At 39.9% G+C, this 24,191-nt stretch overlaps 1 protein-coding gene across 1 annotated transcript in view; it reads left to right on the top strand.

The window, feature by feature from the left end:
- ZBBX (zinc finger B-box domain containing) overlaps positions 1-23,399 on the top strand; it is a 43,691-nt gene extending 20,292 nt beyond the window's left edge. The window contains exons 9-19 of the mRNA XM_065411286.1: positions 2,176-2,296; positions 2,883-3,022; positions 3,267-3,370; positions 3,774-3,853; positions 5,369-5,535; positions 7,036-7,352; positions 8,478-8,637; positions 9,320-9,484; positions 18,585-18,833; positions 20,996-21,134; positions 23,324-23,399. Coding sequence (XP_065267358.1) covers positions 2,176-2,296; positions 2,883-3,022; positions 3,267-3,370; positions 3,774-3,853; positions 5,369-5,535; positions 7,036-7,352; positions 8,478-8,637; positions 9,320-9,484; positions 18,585-18,833; positions 20,996-21,134; positions 23,324-23,399 — 1,718 coding nt within the window. The remainder of the gene's footprint in view (positions 1-2,175; positions 2,297-2,882; positions 3,023-3,266; positions 3,371-3,773; positions 3,854-5,368; positions 5,536-7,035; positions 7,353-8,477; positions 8,638-9,319; positions 9,485-18,584; positions 18,834-20,995; positions 21,135-23,323) is intronic.
- Positions 23,400-24,191: the final 792 nt, after the last annotated feature.

The raw sequence follows: 24,191 nt of genomic DNA, 5'->3' as shown, positions 1-24,191 counted from the left end.
GTTAGACAAGTCTCACAAAGGAGTGGCGGTGCCAAGTGAAAGACCTCAGAAACAGACTTTATTTGAAGCTGCAATAGGAGGAAGAAAGGAAAGGAGGAGCTGTACCTTGTGAGAGTCTTGGATGAAAGAGACTGTATTTGAGCAAATTGTACATTGATAAACTAGTCCCTAAGAAGGAGCATTGGTATGTGACAAAGGACTTGGAGGACTTACTGAGGAGCTCTGGTGCGAAGGGAAACTGATGCTGGGCTCCCTAGAACCAAATAAAGACCAGAATGGAGCGCTGCACAGAACAGGCATGCTCATTTATGTACTGCTAGCAAGTCTGTACTTTCTGGAATATTTTTCAAATGTTACTGTTTGTTTTTTTCATATTGTTATTGTGATGGTTATATGGTTCCTCAAGTATACACTATGTAAGACACACCAAATGAATATTAGTGCTTTTGTTTGTATATTGAAGCACCCTGAATGCTGGTTAATCTGTTTCTATAACTTCAGTTTGCTCAAGTAGGCCACATTATGTTATTGGAATATTATAGCCTTTTTATGTACTTTGCAAACAGGGACTTAAGTATTTGGAATTGTTTCTAAGACACTGTTGGTGGAGATAATATTCTCTAGGAATAGTGAATATATTTTCCTTAAAGTGAAGTATTCTCATTATTATTTAGAATAGTGGAATAGTATACAGACAGTGTTGTCTACTGATGGTGCAGGGGACCAGAGTTCTATTTCTGATTTCTGTGACCCTGGGCAAGTCAACCGTTGTTCTTCAGTGAAATCTGTAAAACTAATTTAATAAGATTTAGCTGCCACAGATTTTTCAGATATTCAGCTCAAAGGTACTTGCTAAGAGTTCAAAGAACTTCTGTCATATACCTCTCCAATCTTGTCTCTCTTGCTTTCACCTGAGACCTCTATACTAGTAAATTCAAAGCCTAATTACAGCCTGTTTATTGAGGTGAGCAATGCACATGCCTCAGGATTATGTACGTTACATCTTAGTGCATTTTCTTTTTCTCTGATAGCTGAGTATCCGCATCAATCTCTGGTATCAGGTTGAATCCTTCCCTGTGAAGAGATGTGATCAGTTAATCATGAACCACGAAACAAAATCATGTTTACTTGGATTTGTGCAGGATATTCTGTGTCTCCACTAGTATATATGCATCCGAAGAAGTGGGTTGTAGCCCACGAAAGCTTATGCTCTAATAAATTTGTTAGTCTCTAAGGTGCCACAAGTACTCCTGTTCTTTTTGCGGATACAGACTAACACGGCTGCTACTCTGAAACCTGTCACTAGTATATAGATAACAGTTTGCTGTGCTCTCTCTTTCTGAAGTATACTATGCTACTTGATACATTTAGAATAATCTTGTACTTCTACTAATACCTTTTCTGGTGATTTGGGGTTTTTATTTGGAAATCCATGGGCTTAGCTTTATGCATGTGAGCAGCCCAGTTGCTTTCAATGCATAAAGGTAAGACAAAAATGTGTGCAAGTTTGAGGTCTTACATATCAATCTGGACACTCAGTTATCCCATGTAAATCTGTTTTTGAGGTCTCATACCTCCAAGTACATGACTGTCAGAATTAATTAGCAAGCTTACATAGTACAGATAATGCACATATCTTGAAGGATATGTCATTGTTTTAAACAGCTAGTTCCTTGTCTTTCATTAGGCATGAGAAAAACTTAACTGTACAGTTCTCCTTTACTGCTTGTCAGTGGAATCTTTACATATATCCTTTTAACTTCCAATTTATTTGCTACCAATTGAGGAGCAGAAGAAGTCAGCTGACGTCAGCTACCCAACCCTGAATAAATCTTCAGTTTAAAGCTTGTTTTCGCACAGGGTATGATGATTTAGCCCTAAAAAATAGAGAGAGAGAGAGAGAGAGAGAGAGAGTGTGTGATTTTTTTTCCCCAGTCAAATCCAATCAATCCAAATTAGATTGTAAACTCACTTTTCATATGGGCCACAATTTGCAGATAACTCTCTCAACAGAATATGAATAATATGAGATTAACCTTTTAAATTTCATGAATAAGCAGACATCTAAATCAAGCATAGACTATTAATTAAAATGACTTTTATAGTTTAATAAAAGGAAAGCATATTATTAACATATTTGAATGATACATATTACAGTTTTCCTTATACTTATAGAATCCATGGGCGTTTGTGAGGTACAGACCCATCTCACAATTTTGAGAAAACCTGTTAAAATTGAATTCAAAGAAGAAAGCCTGAACTATATGGAGAAACTGTGGCTTAAGAAGCATAGAAGGTAGTCACTGAATCACACACTGCTAAGAAAAGAATCCAGAAATAGCTGCATTTGTTAATATGAGCAATCTAAAGCAATTTTATCTGGATATTTGAGAACATATTAAACAAATATTGGGAAATTTAGATGAGGTGATTATGTTATTTTTTCCCCATGTAAAATAAATTACTAATTATGTCCATATTTTGATGAATCATTATTTTGGAATTATTTTAGAGAGGTTTTCTTTAATATCAATACATAAATAACAATATCTTGTAGAACTTGATGGTATTATTAACAAAAATTAGGAGTTTCAGTTCACTCTCAAGGAGCTTACTACTGTAAGAATACATTATCTGAAGCATAGAGGGTGCTTGATAATTTTGTTATCCCCTGTTTCTGGGAGGTACTAAGTACCATCAATGCCTATAGAAGTCAATGGAAGTCAAGGGTGCTCAGCCTTTCTCACAAGCAGCTCTGCATGATGAGGCCCAAACTTTAGTGTCTGTATGAAGTGCCAGTGTTCACTATAATAGTATGAGAGTGATAGTAATAATACTGTAACTTTTAATGACTTGAGTCCTCTTTTTCTTCTTCTTTTAAGAATGCCAGTTGATCAAATATCTGGTATTCAAGCAGATGAATTCAGACCTAAGCATGAATTGATGAATGAACCTGATGATGCTCTGAGTGGAGGAGAAGGAGGAGGAGATGATGATGATGATGATGATGATTATTTAATAGGTTTGTTGGACTTCTATTAGTTCCTTACAATTCTTTCTCATGTCCATATTCACTGAACAACTGCAGGTAGATTGTTCTTTCCTGAAGATCTATGTGGGTAGTCAGGAAACAAGGGAAACTTATGGTGGTTAAAATAACAAAACAGCCTCCCTCCACCCCCCAAAAACCCCCAACCCAGTAACTTAATACATACAAATGTTTAAAAAAAAAAAAGTGAATGCACTACTCTAATTGTATTTCCCAGTTGAAGATATGAAAAAGTATTGGACAGCTCTCTTTAGAGCAGAAGAGTCTGACACAGTTCCTGGGAACCTTGAGTCTGCTTTGAAAATTGAGGTACTCAGTGATGTAAGTATATGTTTCTTAACAGTAAACTGCAAATGGTTCAGTTTAATTATCCTATACCCTTTAAACAAATTGAGCAATTAAATTTTCAAATTAGTAAGAGCCAAACAGAAAAGTTGAGTTGGCTAGACATCAAACTTAAATGGGATACTGTAGATCACCAGAAATATAGTTAAAGTACTTGTTTTGGTATATTGTTAATGCTGTCAGTCCATCCATAGAAAGTTCAGTTTTCCAAAATAAATAAATGTTCCTAGTATTTCTCCCTTGATGGCACCAACTGTACAGAGGTCACACAAAAGTAATCTGTCCAGTTTTTCACTCACTGTGGTGATGTATTCTTTGAATTGTTTAGCTAATTTGTCTCTCTCTCTCTCTCTGTCTGTATGTATTTTTTTAAAATTAGTCTTGTGAAGAGGATCTAGATGAATCATGTAACTCTGTAGTGATGGAAGTTGGATCCACTAAACTGAGTAATGAACAAAGGTAAATGGAACAATATGATAGGGTAGTTTGTGATTTCATTACTGTCCAGGAACTGAACCAGTGATCTGTTATGACTGACATATCATAGTTGAGCAAATATTTTGCCATAACAATACAGTACAATACTATGAACCTCATTATTAAAGTGTTTGTTGCATATTTTTTTTGAGTTAAAGAAAATATTTCGCTATAAAAACACAGTCCAGGCCATAAGAGCCTGAATATGAATTTGAATATTTGTTATGCGAAACAAATTTTAAAAGGCAGTGCTCTCCATTGAGACTGCAGCTTCAGTTCTCCAACCACTCTTAGGAGTGGGCAGGGCCGGCGCTTCCACTAGGCAACCCTAGGCGGTCGCCAAGGGCGGCAGGATTTGGGGGGCGGCATTTTGCCGCCCTCGGCGGAAATTCGGCGGCGGGGGGTCCTTCCACTCTGGGTCTTCGGCGGAAATTCGGTGGCAGGTCCTTCACTCGCTCCGGGACCCACCGCCGAAGTGCCCCGAAGGCGCGGAGCGGAAGGACCCCCGCCGCCGAATGCTCAGAGGAGGAGCGCTGCCCCCTAGGGCGGCAGAAACCCTGGTGCCGCTCCTGGGAGTGGGTGAATCAATGCCATGAATCCCAGACCATCTAGAAGGCAACAAGCATAAAGACAGCCTATACTGTGGATCCGTTCGTATGATGATATATATGGATATGCAGCCCCAAAGACAGTTGCAAGGTCGCAGAAAAAGCAGAGATCCTTGTGGTAGAGGAAGGGGAACAGTCTTGTCTTGGATCTGAAGCGGCTGAATTTTTTCATGATAAGTTTCAATGAAGACGCAGCTTATTCAAAGCAGCAGTGGAATCTGGTGGACTTGTTGGCATTAATTGATTTAAAGACGCCCATGATGTGCATTTTTTCATCCTACTCATAAAAATATATTCAGTTTGTGTTAGGTGACTAGTGTCTTTAATACATGACACTGTCATTTGACTTCCCCATCCCTCTGGGTCTTTTCAAAGATCCTGACTATTCCATTATTCGTCACTGCTGGAAGGTTTTCATCTCACCTTACATAGATGACTTGTTAGTGAAGAGGTTAGAGGTTGCAAGGTGCTTTAAAAAAAAAAACACTTTAAATGTGCAACACACACTTTTGAATGAGTGAAAATCTTTCCTTGGATGCACAATGACCTCTGTGTACTTTCATATCAGGATTTGGGTGCCAAGAAATCCAAGGCACTATATTATTGAAAGCTGGCTCTATGATTACATTATGTTCTTAAAGAAATACCCTCGCGTTAATTTAGTATGTCCAGGCAAAACTAGGAATCACTGTAATCAAGCCCTTTTATCTTTTTAATACTGTTTTATTTCACTTTTGTTTCCTAAAAATTAAAATCAATATAGAGTACTGCCATGGACACTTGTGCAACTTCCATGACCTCCCGAAAACTATCTAATATTTGGATGTGATTGTCTGTTAGGAGCCTTTGTGTGTGAAATTTCTTTTTCTTTTTTTTTTTAAATCCAAAGTGATGCAGTACCAGAAAATCAGAAGGATACAATATCAGACTTTTTACCAGAACCAGCTGCTGATGTAACTAGCAAGACATCTCTTAATTCTGCTTCTACATCTGACAAAAAAGACCTTTTCATTCCTCATGGTAGAAGCACAGTTCCCATTAAAGAAATTTCTAAAGGTAAATTTTGGTAAGATTATTTTTTGCTATCACTTTCCTTACTTGGGGAGAGAGAAAAGAACTTTTGTTCTAGGAGGCAGTACAGTATTTTATATGATGATCTTTCTGTGTTTGTAGCAGACAAAATTTTAACCAATTAAATACAATAGTTTTTTTGTGCTAAAAGTAAAAACATTTGTTCTTTAAAGATACTTTGAATATTCATTTTAGGTCATGTGGCATTATTGTATGGCATGCAGAAAAACAAGTTTATAGCTTGATTATTAGGGAGAGATAATGTTTGCAATATGTGGGTATATGGCATGCATAATTATGATTCAATTACACTAGGTGAGGATTTGGTCCAAAGTCTCTAGGTTTATTTAGAGAATGTGAGTTAAATGGACTGTACGCTTATACAACCGCTCAGAATGGCCCCTTAACTCAAAGTTTTAATGGACCACATTGATATATTCACAAATTGTGTGCATCAATTTTCATGTACACATAGGCTTTTATGTTTGCAGACTGGGTGCCTGGTTAGCTGTCTGTCTGTTTTGCTTGCACAAAGGCAGTATTTTAATACTTATATAGATGTACCTGCAAAATTTTGTGGATGTAGTAGTGAAAGAGGTCTGAAAATTTGGCAGCTTTGTATTGTGAAATCATTATTAAGCACTAGTCAGAAAACCATTTATTTCTTATTCCAGAATCAGAAAACTGGGTTATTTTACTATGCCATTTTTCTTTAATAATTAGTGTTTAAATTATTAGTATGCCAGGTTAAGATTTTACATTTAATTGTTCCTTGCAAGCTGTCAAAAACTAGTCCTTGTATGTGCTCAGCCAGTCTCTTTTTTTGCATTTGGTTCAAGCTCAGGCCCAAATGGTGAAAGAGAAACTGACAGTCGGACAGTGAGGTGTGCTATGTGTGGCCTTGGGGGCAGAGAAGGAAAGGCAAATAGCTATGTCTTAAGATAAAAAGAAAAAAAAACCCTTAATCATTACTCTTGTGCTGCATGCAAAAGATACATGTCCCAAGAGTATGTATCCATAGCTGCTACTGCTTTCAAAGAAATGTACTTCCATGTAGCCATCTCGCTTTTTTGTAGTAAAAATATAATGCTGCTATTGCAGTTGTTCAACTGTTTCCAATCAGATCTCACACCTTTTTTAAAAGGAAAAGTTACAATTTCATAAAGCATTTTCTTGGAGATAGCTGCCCCTCTAGGAATGTCAGATACAAAATGACAATACATTCATGGATAATGAGTTATTACAGGTCTGATTTTTAGAGAAGCTGAGCACCTGTGGTTGCCATAGATTTCAATGAGAGCTCTGGCTGCCCAGTGTCTCTGAAAATTAAGCTGTAAGTTTACATGAAAGTCAATTGCTCTCCTTATGAATTGCTTATTTGACATCTTAGGGCTATCTAACAGTAAAATGCTGTCAGACTGCACATTTTTGTTTTGAATTCCCTGAGACTATCTGTAGACATCCAGTTTGTCCTTTTTTGTTTAGTTTCATCTGCAAGAACATCTACAGTGAATCATGAAAGAATGTATACTGATTGCATCCATTCTAACACAGAAGAAACAGTTCTCAGCAGTCCTCATGAAAGTGCTGTAACCGAAAAAGAAAGCATTAAAACACAGACTTCTAGAAGATCTCTTAGTGCTTGTATGTTACCTGAGAAGACTTTTGACCTTCCTAAATTAGGCAGCAATGAACCTTCCCTCACGACAAGATCATTGAAAAACAATAAAGATTCACTGGAATGTAACAGTTTCCACACAAGCAAGAGTTTGATTTTACCTGTAACTACAGAGGCTTCAGTGGTAAAATGTTTTATGCCTATTCTCTAAATATTGCATAATTGCCCTGTCTCCTTTTTCAACATTTTATCTTGGCACAATGCAGTAGAGTGGTACTGGTAGTTAACTATATACAGTAGTTACCATGAAATACTGCACATTAATGTGTAGTAACAAAGTAACTCCATTAAAAATAGTGGTAATCATGAATGTAATTTTAGTGGGGCAGGCGGAGGGCTGGCTGTCACTGGCCCAGCCTTTCAACTGGGGAAGATAAAAGTGCTTTCACCCCCCCACTTTCAGTCTTCTATGGGGATAGTTCAGAAGGAGCAAGAAAAAACAGGCAGCTAGTCACAATCTCAGAAGGGCTGCTCTGTGAGGCCTGCTGCTCACCCTCCCTTCCCCCTTAACTTTGCTGTCTCAGGTTGTGCATGCCTTCCTATGAAACCTGCAGTATTCAAACATCTCTCACTGAATATAGGTCCGAGGGGCAGGTTTGCTTGCTTGCTTCCATTTATGAATTCAGTCTTTGTGTGTTCATCAAGGCAAGTAATCTTGACTCTCTTTTCATGGTTGCAGATCACAGAGTATGCCTACTCTGGGATAAAAGACCCGCAGCATGGTTGTGGCTAGCTTGGTCTTGCGGGGCTCAGGCTGCGGGGCTAAAAATCACTATGTAGACATTCAGGCTTCGGCTAGAGCCTGAGCTCTGGGACCCTCAACTGCCAAGGTCCCAGAGCTCAGGCTCCAGCCTAAGCCCAAACATCTTCACAGTGATTTTTCAGCCCTGGCGAATGAGTCCGAGTCAGCTGAGCTGGCCCAGCTGTGGGGTGGTTGTTTTTTTGTTTGTTTGTTTTTGGATCCCTGTGTAGTCATACCCTCAATGGCTTAACAGAAGTGTGAAGATCAGTGGAGGTAATACTCTGATTACGTTGGTGACTACTAAGTAAGATAGGTTTTTAGGATTTATTTTTTTAGAAATATCCCATGTCTAAAACTGTAAACCTTTCACAAAAATACTTTTATATTAATTAGAATGATTTCAGGTTTTATGATGTGAACATTGTATTAAAATTGACTTGGCATGGTCTAATATAAGTAGACAATATAAGCCTTTAGTTGTCTTTAATATTTTGTCTTTTATCCTAGTTGTTACAGGAAGTAGCCCTAAGAGAAAAACCTACTTTGACACAATATCAAGGACTTGAGGGATTCTTTATTTTGCATGCAAATTCTAAGCAAGTAACACTTGATTCAGTTCCTTCACCTTTCTCAGATTGCAGCTCTACAAACAGTACTTCAGTTTCAGGTAACAATCTGGAAATAAAATCCTCCACAACTGAACTTTACATATTGAGTACATATGTTGCAGTGCATCATAACCTTTATCTGTGCATAGATGTATTTCTACCTGTATATAAGCATGTGCTAGGTCCTGTGGTATAATTTTTAGGTCAATATGATAAATTGTCTGATATTGGTATGATATTTTGCTCTGCCAAGAAGATCAACTAACGGAATGTAAGAAAGCATAGGATAATCCTGCCCCCTATTTTAAGTTGTAAATTACACCAACATATTTGATTTCTCTTTCTCTCTCTATTCACCTGAGAATTTGGACTCCGGTCAGTATTCACACCTTTCTGCTGGTGGTAAATTTCGATGTGATGGTCTGCTTAAAATTATGCCTATTCTGTTACTTCTAATGGCTTCCATTAGAGCATCTGAAATGATTAATGAAAAGTTACTAAATCCTTCTTGTTGAAGTATAGAATCTGTAAAATAAAAAACGTATAACAAATTATCTACATGTCACTTTAAAATATATTGTATATTTTGTGTGTGAAATTTTTAATTATAGCACAGTTGACCCTTCTCTTTAAAAATATTAAATAATACAGCAGCTACAGTCTCACAGGCTAAATAAATATTAGCATGAAAAAAGTGTTAATATTTCCCTGGTGCTATTTATGTTGCATTTTTTATTTCAGGAAAGGGACATTGGTTCCGAGACACTAGTTTAAGTGAATATGCTGATGATTCTGTAGTACAGGATGTCTTGCAAAGTGAACTGAGCAGATCTTCAAGTAGTTTGGAACTACAAAACTTATGTGCTGGAGTTTCGCCATGGACATTAATGCACAAGTCACCCACTGGTAAGAATATTGACAAGATAACAATTTTCGGAGGCCTTGATTTAGCAGGTTAGGTAAACCAGGCTAACTTTAACATATCAGTAGTCCCGTTGACTTAAAGCTAAGCACATGCTTCAGTGATTTGTTGGATCGGGGACTTAGATCTGTCGGATACAATTTGTATTTAATTATTTTTTGAATGCTAGTTTACTATTCTTTTCTAAAATAGGCAGTTTTAGAGTCTACTCAGTTTAACTTTAGATTTAGATATTGGAAAAATGAAAAATCTGAAGTGTAGTCAGTTGTCCCTCAAGTAATCTGGGGAACACTGGAAAAAAAATTAGACCAGGATCCCCAATTTTGCCTCAATCGCATCCCCAAAAATGAAAGTCATGCAAACTCAATTTGAAAGATGGATAAATCCAATAACAAACTCAGAAGTCAGACTGTGATTCTCAAATTGCAGTCCCAAAGGTCTTCCTGATGCCAGCATTTAGGGTTGGGCTGAGGGTGAGCTCAACAACAGACAGACAGCAGCAACTCACTAAAGGTGCAAGGAGCTACATGACAGTTTGCTTTCCCTACAATCAGTGTTTGAGATATAACAGTAGGTGGCCCTGGCAACAGGCAGACAGCAACACCAACATATGGTAGCCTCCAGACATATTAAGTGCTGGCTTCTGTGCTGCACAACCTTACCTTAGACTGAGGCCTGGTCTACACTAGGCGTTTATGTCGAATTTAGCGCCGTTACATCGAATTAACCCTGCACCCGTCCACACCACGAAGCTATTTAGTTCGACATCGAGGTCTCTTAAATTCGACTTCTGTACTCCTCCCCAACGAGGGGAGTAGCGCTAAATTCGACATGGCCATGTCGAATTAGGCTAGGTGTGGATGGAAATCGACGCTAATAGCTCCGGGAGCTATCCCACAGTGCACCACTCTGTTGACGCTCTGGATAGCAGTCCGAGCTCGGATGCTCTGACCAGCCACACAGGAAAAGCCCCGGGAAAATTTGAATTGCTTTTCCTGTCTGGGCAGTTTGAATCTCATTTCCTGTTTGGACATCGTGGCGAGCTCAGCAGCACTGGCAACGATGCAGAGCTCTCCAGCAGAGATGGCCGTGCAATCTCAGAATAGAAAGAGGGCCCCAGCATGGACTGATCGGGAAGTCTTGGATCTGATCGCTGTGTGGGGCGATGAGTCCGTGCTTTCCGAGCTGCGCTCCAAAAGACGGAATGCAAAGATCTACGAGAAGATCTCTAAAGCCATGGCAGAGAGAGGATACAGCCGGGATGCAACGCAGTGCTGCGTGAAAATCAAGGAGCTGAGACAAGGCTACCAGAAGACCAAAGTGGCAAATGGACGCTCCGGATCCCAGCCACAGACATCCCGTTTCTACGAGGCACTGCATTCCATCCTAGGTGCGGCCGCCACCACTACCCCACCACTGACCGTGGAGTCTGAGGATGGGATATTGTCAACGGCCGGTTCCTCGGACATGTTAGCGGACCGGGAAGATGAGGAAGGAGATGAGGACGAGGCAGTCGACAGCGCTTACAACGCTGATTTCCCCGACAGCCAGGATCTCTTCATCACCCTTACAGAGATCCCCTACCAACCGTCCCCAGCCGTTAACCCGGACACAGAATCAGGGGAAGGATCATCCAGTAAGTGTTTTAAACATCTAAACATTTATTTTTAACAGAACAGGAATATTAACAATAACAACAATGGGTTTCTCATGATTAGTGTGCCCTAGGCGCTTAACGTTTCAGTCCCGGGCAGTGCAATTATTGAAAAAAAATCTAACAATGTCCGGTTTTGCATGATTGTTCTGCCCAAGCCGCTCTACTGTTTAGTCCCTGCCAGTGCAGCTACAGTAAAATGCGGTCTATATGTCCGGGGATAGAGCTGAAATCCTCAATGGACATCTCCACGAAGCTCTCCTGGAGGTAATTGGAAAGCCTTTGCATCAGGTTCCTGGGGAGAGCGGCCTTATTGGGTCCTCCGTAATAGCAGACATTTCTGCACCAGGAGACAAGCAAGTACTCCGGGATCATTGCCCTGCAGAGCATGGCGGCATACGGCCCTGGTCTTTGCAGGCTTTCCCGAAGCATTCTTTGTTTTTCCGTGTCTGAGATCCTCATCAGGGTGATGTCGCTCATGGTGACCTGCTTTGAATTAGGTAGGGGAATGTTAGTATTGGGACTGCTTGCCCGTTCCTTTACAGAACTGTAACCGGCGGTTTACAGCCACGCGGGAGGCGGGAGAGGGGCAGCATACAGGGATCTTTCCCTGGGACAGCCGCGAGGGGGTGGGACGGGCAGAGCTCATGCTTGCCGGATTGCTGGCAGCAGGGACTGGCATTGCTTTCAATGTAAAAGGAGGCCAGTGCAACTATTAAAGTTTTAAGCAGCCACAAGTCTACGGCTTACCATGTCGGCCTGCTACACAAATTCCGGTGTCCTGCCCCGCTTCTCTGATCTGCACTGCAAGACCCCAGGCACTGAATGCGAAGGCCGAAAATTCGACCTTGTCCTGAGTGCGCATGTGATAGGTGCTGTGCATGGTCTTCTTTACAGAGAAAGACTATGTTCTTTGTTCACAACTAAATTTATCTTTCTGAGGAATTCACTCCCTTTTTCCCATTCCCACAGCTGCGACTGTCTCCCAACCCAGCCTGACATCACACTCCCAGAGGCTAGCGCAGATTAGGCGTAGGAAGAAGAGGACACGGGAGGACATGTTCTCGGAACTTATGGGCTGCTCCCGAGCCCAGGCAGCCCAGCAGACCCAGTGGAGGGAGAACTTGTCCCAAATGCACTGTTCACACATGGAACGGGAGGAGAGGTGGCGGCAGGAAGACCAGCAGGCGACTCAAACGCTGCTTGGACTAATGAGGGAGCAAACGGACACGCTCCGGCGCCTTGTGGATGTTCTGCAGGACCGGAGGCAGGAGGACAGAGCCCCGCTGCAGTCTATCTGTAACCGCCCTCCCCCGCCACCAAGTCCCATATCCCCCTCACCCAAAGTCCAAAGAAGGAGGGGCGGCAGAGTCCGTGAAAACTCTCACTCCACCCCTGCAGACTGCTCTACTACTAGAAGGCTCTCATTCCCCAAAATTTGACAAGTCTTTTCCTTCCCGCCTCACCCAAGCCCCCGTCCAAGTTTCACCCCCCAGTTTCATGTGTAGTTGCTAATAAAAAAGACGTTTCTGTTAATTACTGTTTCCATCATGTTCTTTAGAGGAGAGTCTGTCTGAAGGGGGGGAAGGGGGTTGGTAATTGGACAGGACAGTCACCTTTAGCAGGGTACAGAGGCGGGGGCAGGTTCAGCAGCAGGGCACACACACATTGCAGTCACTAGTTACCCTGGTCATTCTGGGAGGTGGTTTTAGTGTTCTGTGGGGGGTGGGGAGTGCTCTGTGACTTTGTGGCGGGGGAGGGCAGTTACAGATCTTATGCAGCGGTCCTTATCCTGGATCACAGAGCCACGCAGCAGGGGATCTGTAACCGTCCTCCCCCTGCCACAAAGTCACATAGCCCCCCCCACACAAAGAGTCCCGAACAGGAGGGGTGGCAGGGTCCGTTGAAACCACCAGTCCACCACTGCGGAGCCTGTCATTCCTGGAGTTTGGAAGCGTCATTTGCATCACTACACTACACCCGCTCCCCACCACAGTCTGCGTCCCAGTTTCAACACTTTCCCGCAAAAACAGTAATAAAGAAAACGGTGTTCATTAACAAAATTCAAGTGATTTTATTTTTAAACATGGGTTGTAAGGGGGGGAACGGGGTATGTAACTGGAGAGGATACTGAACATTTAGTGGGTAAAGAAACGGGAGCAGGTTCAGCTTCTCTGTACACAAACTGAAAAGTCACTGGTTACCCTGCTCACTCAGGAACCTAGCTTTCAAAGCCTCCCGGATGCACAGCGCGTCCCGCTGGGCTCTTCTAATCGCCCGGCTGTCTGGATGGGCGTAATCAGAAGCCAGGCTACTTGCCTCAACCTCCCACCCCGCTATAAAGGTCTCCCCCTTGCTCTCACAGAGATTGTGGAGCTCACAGCAAGCTGCAATAACAATGGAGATATTGGTTTCGCTGAGATCACAGCGAGTCAGTAAGGTTCTCCATCTCCCCTTGAGACGGCCAAAAGCACACTCCACCACCATTCTGCACTTGCTCAGCCGGTAGTAGAAGAGTTCTTTTTCAGTGTCCAGGGCGCCAGTATAGGGCTTCATGAGCCAGGGCATTAGCGGGTAGGCTGGGTCCCCGAGGATGACTATAGGCATCTCCACATCCCCAAGAGTTATTTTGTGGTCCGGGAAGTAAATACCTTCCTGCAGCCGTCTAAACAGACCAGAGTTCCTGAAAACACGAGCGTCATGAACCTTGCCCGGCCATCCGACATTGATGTTTGTAAAACGTCCCCTATGGTCCACCAGTGCTTGCAGCACCATTGAAAAGTAGCCCTTTCGGTTGATGTACTGGCTGGCCTGGTGCTCCGGTCCCAGGATAGGGATGTGAGTTCCATCTATAGCCCCACCGCAGTTTGGGAATCCCATCGCGGCGGAGCCATCTATGATGGCCTGCGCGTTTCCCAGGGTCACTACCTTTGAGAGCAGTACCTCAACGATTGCGTTGGCTACTTGCATCACAACAACCCCCACGGTAGATTTGCCCACGCCAAAGTGGTTCGCGACTGACCGGTAGCTGTCTGGCGTTGCAAGCTTCCAGAGGGCTATGGCCACTCGCTTCTGGACAGTCAGGGCTGCTCGCATCCGGGTGTCATTGCGCTTCAGGGCAGGGGACAGCAACTCACAAAGTTCAAGGAAAGTCCCCTTCCGCATGCGAAAGTTTCGCAGCCACTGGGATTCATCCCAGACCTGCAGCACTATGCGGTCCCACCAGTCCGTGCTTGTTTCCCGGGCCCAGAATCGCCGTTCCACAACATCCACATGACCCATTGCCACCGTGATGTCCTCGGCGCTGGGTCCCGTGCTTTCTGACAGGTCTGTGCTACTCTCAGACTTCAGGCCCTCACCGCGGTGCCGTAGCCTCCTCGCCTGATTTATCTGCATCTGCCTCTGGGAAAGGTGGATGATAAGCTGCGAGGCGTTGACAACGGCCACAACTGCAGCGATGGTCGCAGCGGGCTCCATGCTCGCAGTGCTGTGGCGTCCGCGCTGTCACTGACCAGAAAAGTGCGCGAACTGATTTCCCGCCGGCGCTTTCAGGGAGGGAGGGCGGGAGTGACGGTTGGATGACGACAGTTACCCAAAACCACCCTCGACACATTTTTTTCCCCAGAAGGCATTGGGGGCTCGACCCAGAATTCCAATGGGCAGCGGGGACTGCGGGAACTGTGGGATAGCTGCCCACAGTGCACCGCTTCCAATGTCGACGCTTGCCCCGTTAGTGTGAACTCACAAAGTCGAATTACTGTCCTTAGTGTGGACACACACGTTCGACTTTGCAATATCAATTCCACATATTCGATTTAAGTAAAATCGAACTACTCTCGTAGTGTAGACATACTCTGAGTCCACTAATTTTAACCATCTTTTCTTTGACTTTTCCCTTACAGCTTATAATAGCATATCCTATCAATGTCTAGTGAAGTCAGTGAAGGCTTTGCTATGGACTCTTCCATGAGAGTTGAATCTGGCTCTGAAGTAGTTGGAAAGATGTGGTTAGTACAGGTGATAGTGTGAATGAATAAATTTTCAAGTGCATCACTGCCACAATTTGCCAGGTCTCCCAAAATCCAGAGAACACATCATAAAATTGATCTAAAATCTAAAAAGAGCCTGTGAGAGAATAATAAAAGGTATATAAAAAGAGAAAATAGGTAGTAACTATTTTCTCTCTGGAGCTTACTGTGTTCAAAGATACACAATGACTGCATGATTAAATTTCATGGTGGTTCACATTTTTAACTCACTGTCATCACCAGGGAACTTGTAGATTTGAAGGTGTATGACAACTCCTTAAAGTTCCAAGATAGTTTTAGTTGTATGAAGAGAGTAATTGACATCATTAAGAATGTTCACTTGATGGTAGTTTAGGAATGTGCTGTACCTGTACTATAGTTGAATGCAAAACAGTCACATAAATATAACCAGTTTACCTTGGTCCTGTATCACTGGTCTTTATGAAACAGGCAGGCAGGCTTGAGAGCTATCTGATTTGTTGGTTCTTTCACTACACAAGTTGGAACTATTTGTCTCCACTGCCTTTCCCTTTTTCAGGCAGAAGTAATTATATTTTCTTAACTACAATTTTTAAAAATTGTAGTTTTTATTTTAACTCCATGTAAATACACCTTAGGAACGTTTATAATCTTAAAAAGCTTGTAACAGCTTATAGTGTATATTGGCCATAGAACTTTAGTTGCACATGCTTTACCAGCTAATTGCTTGAAATTGCCTTTGCTTAAAGAAGAATCTTTACAGGAACTCTTGCATATTAGAAAGCTATTTCTTTTTATCGGAGCCAAATTTTATTATTTGATTCTAATATTAAAAACAGCCTCGTATCTGAAATACCTAATTTTCACAAACTAATTTCCACTAATCTGCACGTAAGAAATCAAAATACACGGTATGGAGTAATCTGCTACAAATCAATAGGATATTAGTCCTTAACCTGGATTTATCTCCCCTTCTGTGTGCACAGTAGAGGGTGGGTAGTGGATGATGATGATATGAGATTTCAGGGATTTGTATTGGGGGAAGCAGCAGCTCTGCAATATTTTAAATCAAGAATTATATCAAAATTATTATTAAAGAAATGATACGTCATACAATGACAGTTATAGATAATTGTGTAATCATTTTCAGAAGTACCATTTCCTGCTGTCTATTACTCCAGAAATACTGTAAATGATGGCACTTCAATTTGGAGCCACCATATTTAAGATATGTGTATAACAGACACATATCCCAAGGTTGTCTTGGCTATTTCAGTTCACTTAATCACTAGAAAAACAAAACAGAATGTATTACAGTACTTATTTGCAAATAACTGTTCTAGGGCCAAACACGGCTCACTTTACTCAAAAGACTCCAATTTAGTCCACAGGGTGTTTCTGAGAAAAGTGAACAGGATTTAGGTCTATTTGTATTTTTTAAATAAGTTTATAGTATAGCTATTTCTGCTTCATAGAAATGTTACCATTGTAGCATTCTCAACATTTGGGGTCATATTTAGTAAGAGAGTCTGTCTCATTTTCACACTGTGCATATTACAAGAAGCCTCAAAGAAACACAGCTGTAACACTGTTGTAATAATAAGAATTTGCTGCTGTTGTTTTTTCAGTGGAAGTTGGATGCATAACTCCCAGACGAGCCTTTGAAAATCCCAGCCTAAAATGTGAAATTGAAACTGGCAGCCATGGATAAGATCCTGCAGTCAGTTTTTAACCATTTTAAAGCTTTCTTTCTTAAAATTTCCATTTCAGTATTACGTGTTCCTAAAATATGTACCAAGCACGTCTTAAACATTTAACAAGCAGCAGTAGCAAATGCTTGTGGCCACACTGTTGAATATAATATATTCATGTCTTCACCAACAATAAAAATTAAGCAACATGTTGAATGGTATATAGTCAAACCATCTTTCTCACAAATTCCGTACAAACAACTTTGTTTACTTTAAATTAAAACTTAGATTTCATATCCTTCAGTAAGCCACTTCTCTGTGCCTCAGTTTCCACTCTCTCCCTTTGTCTGTCTTGTCAATTTAAATTATAAACTCTCTAGGGCAGGGATTTTCTATTACTATGTGTTTGTACAGTGCTTAGCACAATGTGGTCCTGATCTTAGTCAGAGCCTTTAAGTGCTATTGTATTACAAATGCTAAATAATAACAAACAAAAAGGAATTAGCAGTTAAGTGATTCTTCTCTCATCTCATCAGTTATCCTTCTCATCCTCAATTATTTCCCTCCCAAAAGGCACAGCTCACATATTTCTTCACTCATCCTGAGCAACAAAGTTGACATTTTCATTGTTTAGAAAGTATTACTTGACAGATTTAAAATTAATTTTGAATTCAGTGCAAAAAATCTGAAATTTTATTTTACTTTATTTGTTTATACACTCATATTTTATTTTTATACACTCATAAATAAAAATGCAGAACCAATAGTTTTAAACGTGGCAGAAAAAAATTCTATGCCACACAGAACAAGCCCTGGTCTACACTGGGGGGGGGGGGGATTGACCTAAGATACGCAACTTCAGCAACGAGAATAGCGTAGCTGAAATCAATGTATCTTAGTTCGACTTACCTCGCATCCTAACGGTGCGGGATCGACTGCCGCCGCTCCGCCGTCGACTCCGCTTCTGCCTCTCGCCTTGGTGGAGTTCCAGAGTCGACGGCAGAGTGATTGGGGATCGATTTATCCACGTCTACACTAGACGCAATAAATTGATCCCCAATAGATCGATCGGCGGGTAGTGAAGACGTACTCAAGTGTGCTAACTTGCAATCTAGAATACTTTTTTCCAGAAAGTTATATGGCACTATAAAAGGAGTATCAGAGATTCCACTTCCCATTATAATTTGCATTGTGTTATGTCCATGTTCAGTAATAACAGTTAGGCTTGGAAGGATTAGATTTTTATCGGTAAACGTTGTTGTCACCGCACACATACAAACAGGTGAAAAATATTTCTGTCAATGATGATCAAAATGTATAGGTAGGCAAAGAAAGAAAAACATTACTTGAGAACTTTAAATTGGAGTTTGATTTAAGAATATTTACTTTTATCAACATCAAGTGTTGAAATATACAATTCATGTTAAAATGGTTCTAAAGCTTTAACTTTTTTGAATCTGTGTCTACTGTACTTAATATTTGCCTGACCCCTTCATTGCTTGCCCCCCAATAATTTTGTACAACTGTGAAAACTGAAATTGATAAAAATGCTAAAAAACTAATCATCAATATTATCTGTCAAAATTATTTAAAAATCAGATTCTGCCAAGACTAATAATAATTCATTACTTTAATTACAGAAAATGACATTAGTGAGATCAAATTCTGTTATACATCTAAAATCTTGATTCACAATTAGAAGGAAATAATGATTTTTTTGTTTTTCTTTCAGATAATAGTTTACAAAGACCTTTGTCAGCAAATATACCATCCTCTAAATCTATGAAGTCTGATCGTATCTGCTGTACACTCTCTCAGACAAGACCAAGAAATTTAACTACTCAGCCCTTATCTAGAGCTGCTACTGAAATTTCAAAAATTGAATGCATTGATGTAACTGAACAAAATGACCCTCTCTTAGAATATACTGCTGATCAACAAGCCTTAGCTGGCTTGGAAAATGAACTAAAAAGTCATACAGGTAATTATTTACAGTGAGAACATCAGAGTCATTTAACAGTGTTTATGCTTGCAAAAATGTAAAGCAAACTACATGATTGTTGTCTTCATGATCATTATTTGAGCTCTGATTTGTGGAAAATTAAAGACCTGATCCAGCACAACGTACTCACATCCTTCTGGGCTATGCAAAACTCTAGTTTTCTGGCTTAATAGAATGGTCTTCCTACTTTCAACCATCATATAATCTTCAGCTCAGCTACATGGGAACAAATTGCAGAGAGCTCATACTTATGGATCTCTCACCTCCTGCATGTCTATCAAAGAAATCTGACAGGATGTGTCACGTACCTCCTCTGGGTCTGAGTTTTTTAACAGCCACCTGCTTCCTTGATCTTTGATAATGAACACGGCAAATGAACCCTGCTACCAGGATTAAATCAAACAGGAAAAAAAGAAGCCAAAAAGGAAATCTTATTAATGCGTCATCTTCAAGATGACACATGCCAGTTATCAGGCAGTGTTGGCAAAGAAACACTTCCCTCCTGGGATTGTGGTTTTTTGTTTTTGTTTTTTTTAAGGCCACCTTTATGAAGACCATTTGTTTAAGGGACAATTTATGGTGAATAGAGATGGTTGGATAAGGTTATGCTTAACCTTAATTGAAAACTAAAATTTTTAATTTAGAAATCATAGAATATTAGGGTTGGAAGAGACCTAAGGAAGTCCTCAAGTCCAGTCCCCTGCTCAAAGCAGAACCAACACCAACTAAATCATCCTAGCCAAGGCTTTGTCAAGCTGGGCCTTAAAAACCTCTAAGGATGGAGATTCCACCACCTCCCTAGATAACCCATTCCAGTGCTTCACCACCCTCCTAGTGAAATAGTGTTTCCTAATATCCAACCTAGACCTTTCCCACTGCAATTTGAGACCATTGCTCCTTGTTCTGTCATCTGCCACCACTGAGACCAGCCTAGCTCCATCCTCGTTGGAACCCCCTTCAGGTAGTTGAAGGCTGCTATCAAATCCCCCCTCACTCTTCTCTTCTGCAGACTAAATAACCCCAGTTCCCTTAGTCTCTCCTCATAAATCATGTGCCCCAACCCCCAAATCATTTTCATTGCCCTCTGCTAGACTCCCTCCAATTTGTCCACATCCCTTCTGTAGTGGGGGGGACCAAAACTGGACGCAATACTCCAGGTGTGGCGCAGTCCCTCATAGAAGTTGTAGTTTGGGTGCTTCATGACTCAGATTTCCTCTATGGGCTGGGCTTCATTTTCCATAATGTATCATGGTCTCCTCTTGATGAGCCACCATGGTGCCTCCTGGGAGTCCCTGGCCGTGATGGATCATGATACATGGAAGGTATAGTCCAGATTAAAAGATTCTTCCATCATTGGGACATATAATGCAACATTACTTTAGTCTTGGTTTTGAGTTATGATGCACATTTCAGGCTTGCAGCTGTTATTTAACTAGTTCTCATCCAACCCACATCCTTGTAGATTTCTGTTGCTGCTAATCTCCCAGGGGTTAGGATGCACACTGACAATACTCAAAGGAGAAAGAGAAATAAAATACCAGTAACTTTTGAGAAGACTGTCAGATGGTCACACTCTTAATTTCTGCTTCTGACACCACTTCTTCTTGCTACAGGCTTCTGAAAAAGTGGAAGTAATTGAGGGATAGTTAGGGTATATTATCTTGTGTATCTTCAGTGTCATAAAGAAGTGGTGCAGCCTCTAGCTATCATAGTGACCATATAACTTTTGGTGCATACATATCACCAGGAGTGGGGATCCATGTTGTTTAGTCTTCTTGAAGTATTGTGAACTAGCAAATCATCTCTCTCTACCCTATCTATCTATGACCATAGGAATGTATGCAACTATAGTAGCAGCTGCTGATGGACCCTGTGTTTCAAGCTTTAAGTCATCGTATTTTGTCCTTATTATGAACTCTTGAAAATAATAGAAACACTGATGCAGCCATATAATACAAAGTTATAATTAATTTGTGTTTCCAGTAACATCCTAAACCAGAGTATTTTATCACTATTATCTTAATGATGTCATGTTTTTGCTGATATGACTTTACTGTTCTGAGAAAGTTTTTAGAGACCATATATTGTAGATACTGCACTTTTGTTACATAGGCTACTGAAAATGACATAAAATATTTCAGATCCTCAGGAAAAACTTTACAGCTTTACCTCTGAAGACTTATCGGCTTTCAGCAGACATTCAAAGAAGATAAGTGAAAATATTACAGATTTCCATAATAACCTAGAAATAAAATACCACAGTAGAGTTGATATTTTTAGGTAAGTTAAACCTGCTGATTATTATTTTTTTAGCTGTATAGTAAAATGCTTCACTGGCAAACTACTTGTAGATATTATATTTTTTAAAAGGGCCAATTATTAGTATATATGTTTCATCTGAATGACTTACAACAATCCCATCAATATAGTAAAAAAATTAAAAAATGCCCTAACATGTTTAAATTACACTGCATAATGTTTTGTTAAATCACAGAGTTAATACACTTTTCATCTTTACATGTATAAGGGAATACAATCCATTAAAAATGAGAAAAAATAGTCCCCAGCCACCAAGATTATAGTAATATATTGGGCTAGAAGTAATATAAATCTAAAAATATGCTGCTTGTGTAAATTAGCTAAGTAATTTCTAGCTAATTCATGACATCTCTGATTGGAGAGAGAGTTATTCTTTGTTAGAAATAAAATTGTAAGGACCCCTTTATTAAATGTGAACTTTCATGACCACATAAAGTAACTTGCATAGCTAGTCTAATTTATTTTTCTTGTGCAATCTTAAGAAAATAATGAAATTATGTTTTTTATTGGAAAACATTAGTTCTCATACACTGTTCAGAGCTGAACTTCATTTTTAAGCCTTTTCTGGACCATTGCAGTGCGGATGTTTCCATTTTCTCAGTCACTGTTTGATGTCTGATAAAAATTGTACAATTCCATCATTTAACCATGTCCTCTGCATCTGCCCTCTGACGTGTTTCTTGGAATTCCATATCTGGCAGTTACAGTGGTATGATTGCTGTTGCCAGGAAAGTAGAACAACACTGCTAGTGGACAGGTCTAGGTGATAGGAAATTTGTTGCAACTCTCATGGGGGAGGGAAAGCTATCAGAAATCATAAAAATGGTGTAATTTGCTGGTAAATGCCTATAGATTATTAATGTTGGGTTTTGGTTTTAAATACCTTACCCTGTTGCCAAGACACATAAAAATTGCACCTGTTAATGAAAGTCCTCAACAGTTTGCTGTGGAAACTCTTTTCCAACTAACCAAAAGGCATAGGTTAATTAGAAACATTGATTCCATAACTGTTCTGTCATCAGTCATGGTGCAGCACAGTCCAGTGGACTGAGCATGTGACTGGAAACCAGAAAATCCTTTGACACAAATTCTGTGCATGACCTTAGGAAAAGTCATTTAACTTCTCTGCCTCTCAGTTAACTCATCTATAAAATGGAAATAATAATGATTCTACCTAAAAAGGATTAGTTAAACTTTGTACAATGTTTTGGAAATGAAACGTGTTTGAGAATTTCTATGTTAATAATGAAGCAGATGCATGTCAATAGGGAATTAAACAAAATCTGCAAATTAAATAAAAAAAAGTAGCAGAAGAATTGTTACGCTCAAGATTCTAGAAAGCTATTTCAAACAAATTTTATTATTATTATTTTTTTTTGCTTGATTGCTATTTAATACAATGATGATGGTACAAATGAAAACCCCTTACTTAGCTTATTCATTCTTGGGCTTGGGATTTTCAGTTGAGACAGAATAATGAAGGTACTTTTGACTCACCACTTAGCTAAGAGTGGGGTTGGAAGGATTAGATTTTCATTAAACGTTGATTTCACCATGCACACACAAACTAATGGAAATATTTTTTTGTCAGTAATGATCAAAATTTACACATGAGGAAAGTAAGAAAAACTGCTTGATTACATATTCAAATTTGATTTTAAGGATATTTACTTTATCAGCATCACACATCAAAATATTCCATTTGTGTTTAATGGTGTTAAAGCTTTAACTTTTTAAATCTCAACATCTACTGTAATTAAATACTTGTCTGACCCGCCCATAATTTTGCACAACTGTTAACAATTAAATTGATGAAAATTATAAAGCTTCAAAATAAACATTGATATTATACAGTGAAATTATTTAAAAAAAATCAAATTCTGCCAAGCCTAGTTGAGAGAGTTGAGAAACAACTTGACAGAAGTTGAGAAAAATAAATGGACACGGTAGTTTTGGCTAAAAGTATACTTTAAGCTACAATTTACCGATTGCACAGCATACCTTTTTTTAATATGATAAATCAAGCTAACATTACATGAGTATGAGAAACAGGACCAAAAAATACTACCAGGATTTGTTTCCTTGAGGAACTTGAACACAAGCTGTTGATAATCATTGTATTGTGTGTGTGTGTGTTTTTTTTTTAAAAGAGACTGTGATGAAAGCCATACAGATGATGAGGAAGAGATTCTGAGGGACAAGCAGGAAGTTATGGCACTACGTTGACCAACCAAAAAAAAAACAAAACAAAACTTGCTAGTAATTCTTTTTCTTTGCATCGCATAAAACAAGCAGCCTGTTAGAAGGCAGTTCTCAGGTGCTGAAGATGTTAACTGCTGAAGAATGTTGTTGCAAGTCTATCCTACCAATAAAACTTGTTTAAAATTAAAAATCATTTATGGGTTTGGGCTTTTTTTTTTTTTTTTTTAGCACAAACAGTATATTACTATTGCATCTTTTAAGACCATTTTACTAAAACCTTAGAAAGTAGAGAAACAAGATGCTTGATCCTGCAAGTTGTCTGTTGCTACAAAATGTTGAGGAAGCTCAAGACCTGGCAGAGGTATATGGCTGGAAAGAGACAATTGACTCTCCCCGTGATGTTGAGCACAGTGAGCCAAAACTATAGGAGACCCTTCCTGTGAATCTTTGCAAGACATTCCCTTTGGAAAAAACTGTATTTCTTTAAAGGTACTAGCTGCACAGATTCTTAGGTTTGATGCTTCCATTCAAAATTCTCCTAGCTGAAAACTATTTACCCTCAGGATGAATGGATGCTAATTGGAATTTCAGCCCCCCAAACTAGGCTATGATTACATGGTATTATTAATATGTTAACCTTCATCAGTAAAAAAGGTCACTTTTCTGATATCCTATGATCTGGCACAATAGTTGAATAGAAGATGGGATTGGGGGATTTCCGCCCTCTTTTTAAATACAGCTAAAACATCCTTGGCCAGGGATAACCCATTCAAACTCTTCTTCAGAACAAATGTTCATCTTTGGAATGGCCCAGAA

Source organism: Emys orbicularis, chromosome 9 (genome assembly GCF_028017835.1).
Source record: "Emys orbicularis isolate rEmyOrb1 chromosome 9, rEmyOrb1.hap1, whole genome shotgun sequence".
Taxonomy (NCBI): domain Eukaryota; kingdom Metazoa; phylum Chordata; order Testudines; family Emydidae; genus Emys; species Emys orbicularis.
Note: the sequence above shows the minus strand (reverse complement) of the source record. Positions and strands in the feature narration are given on the sequence as shown.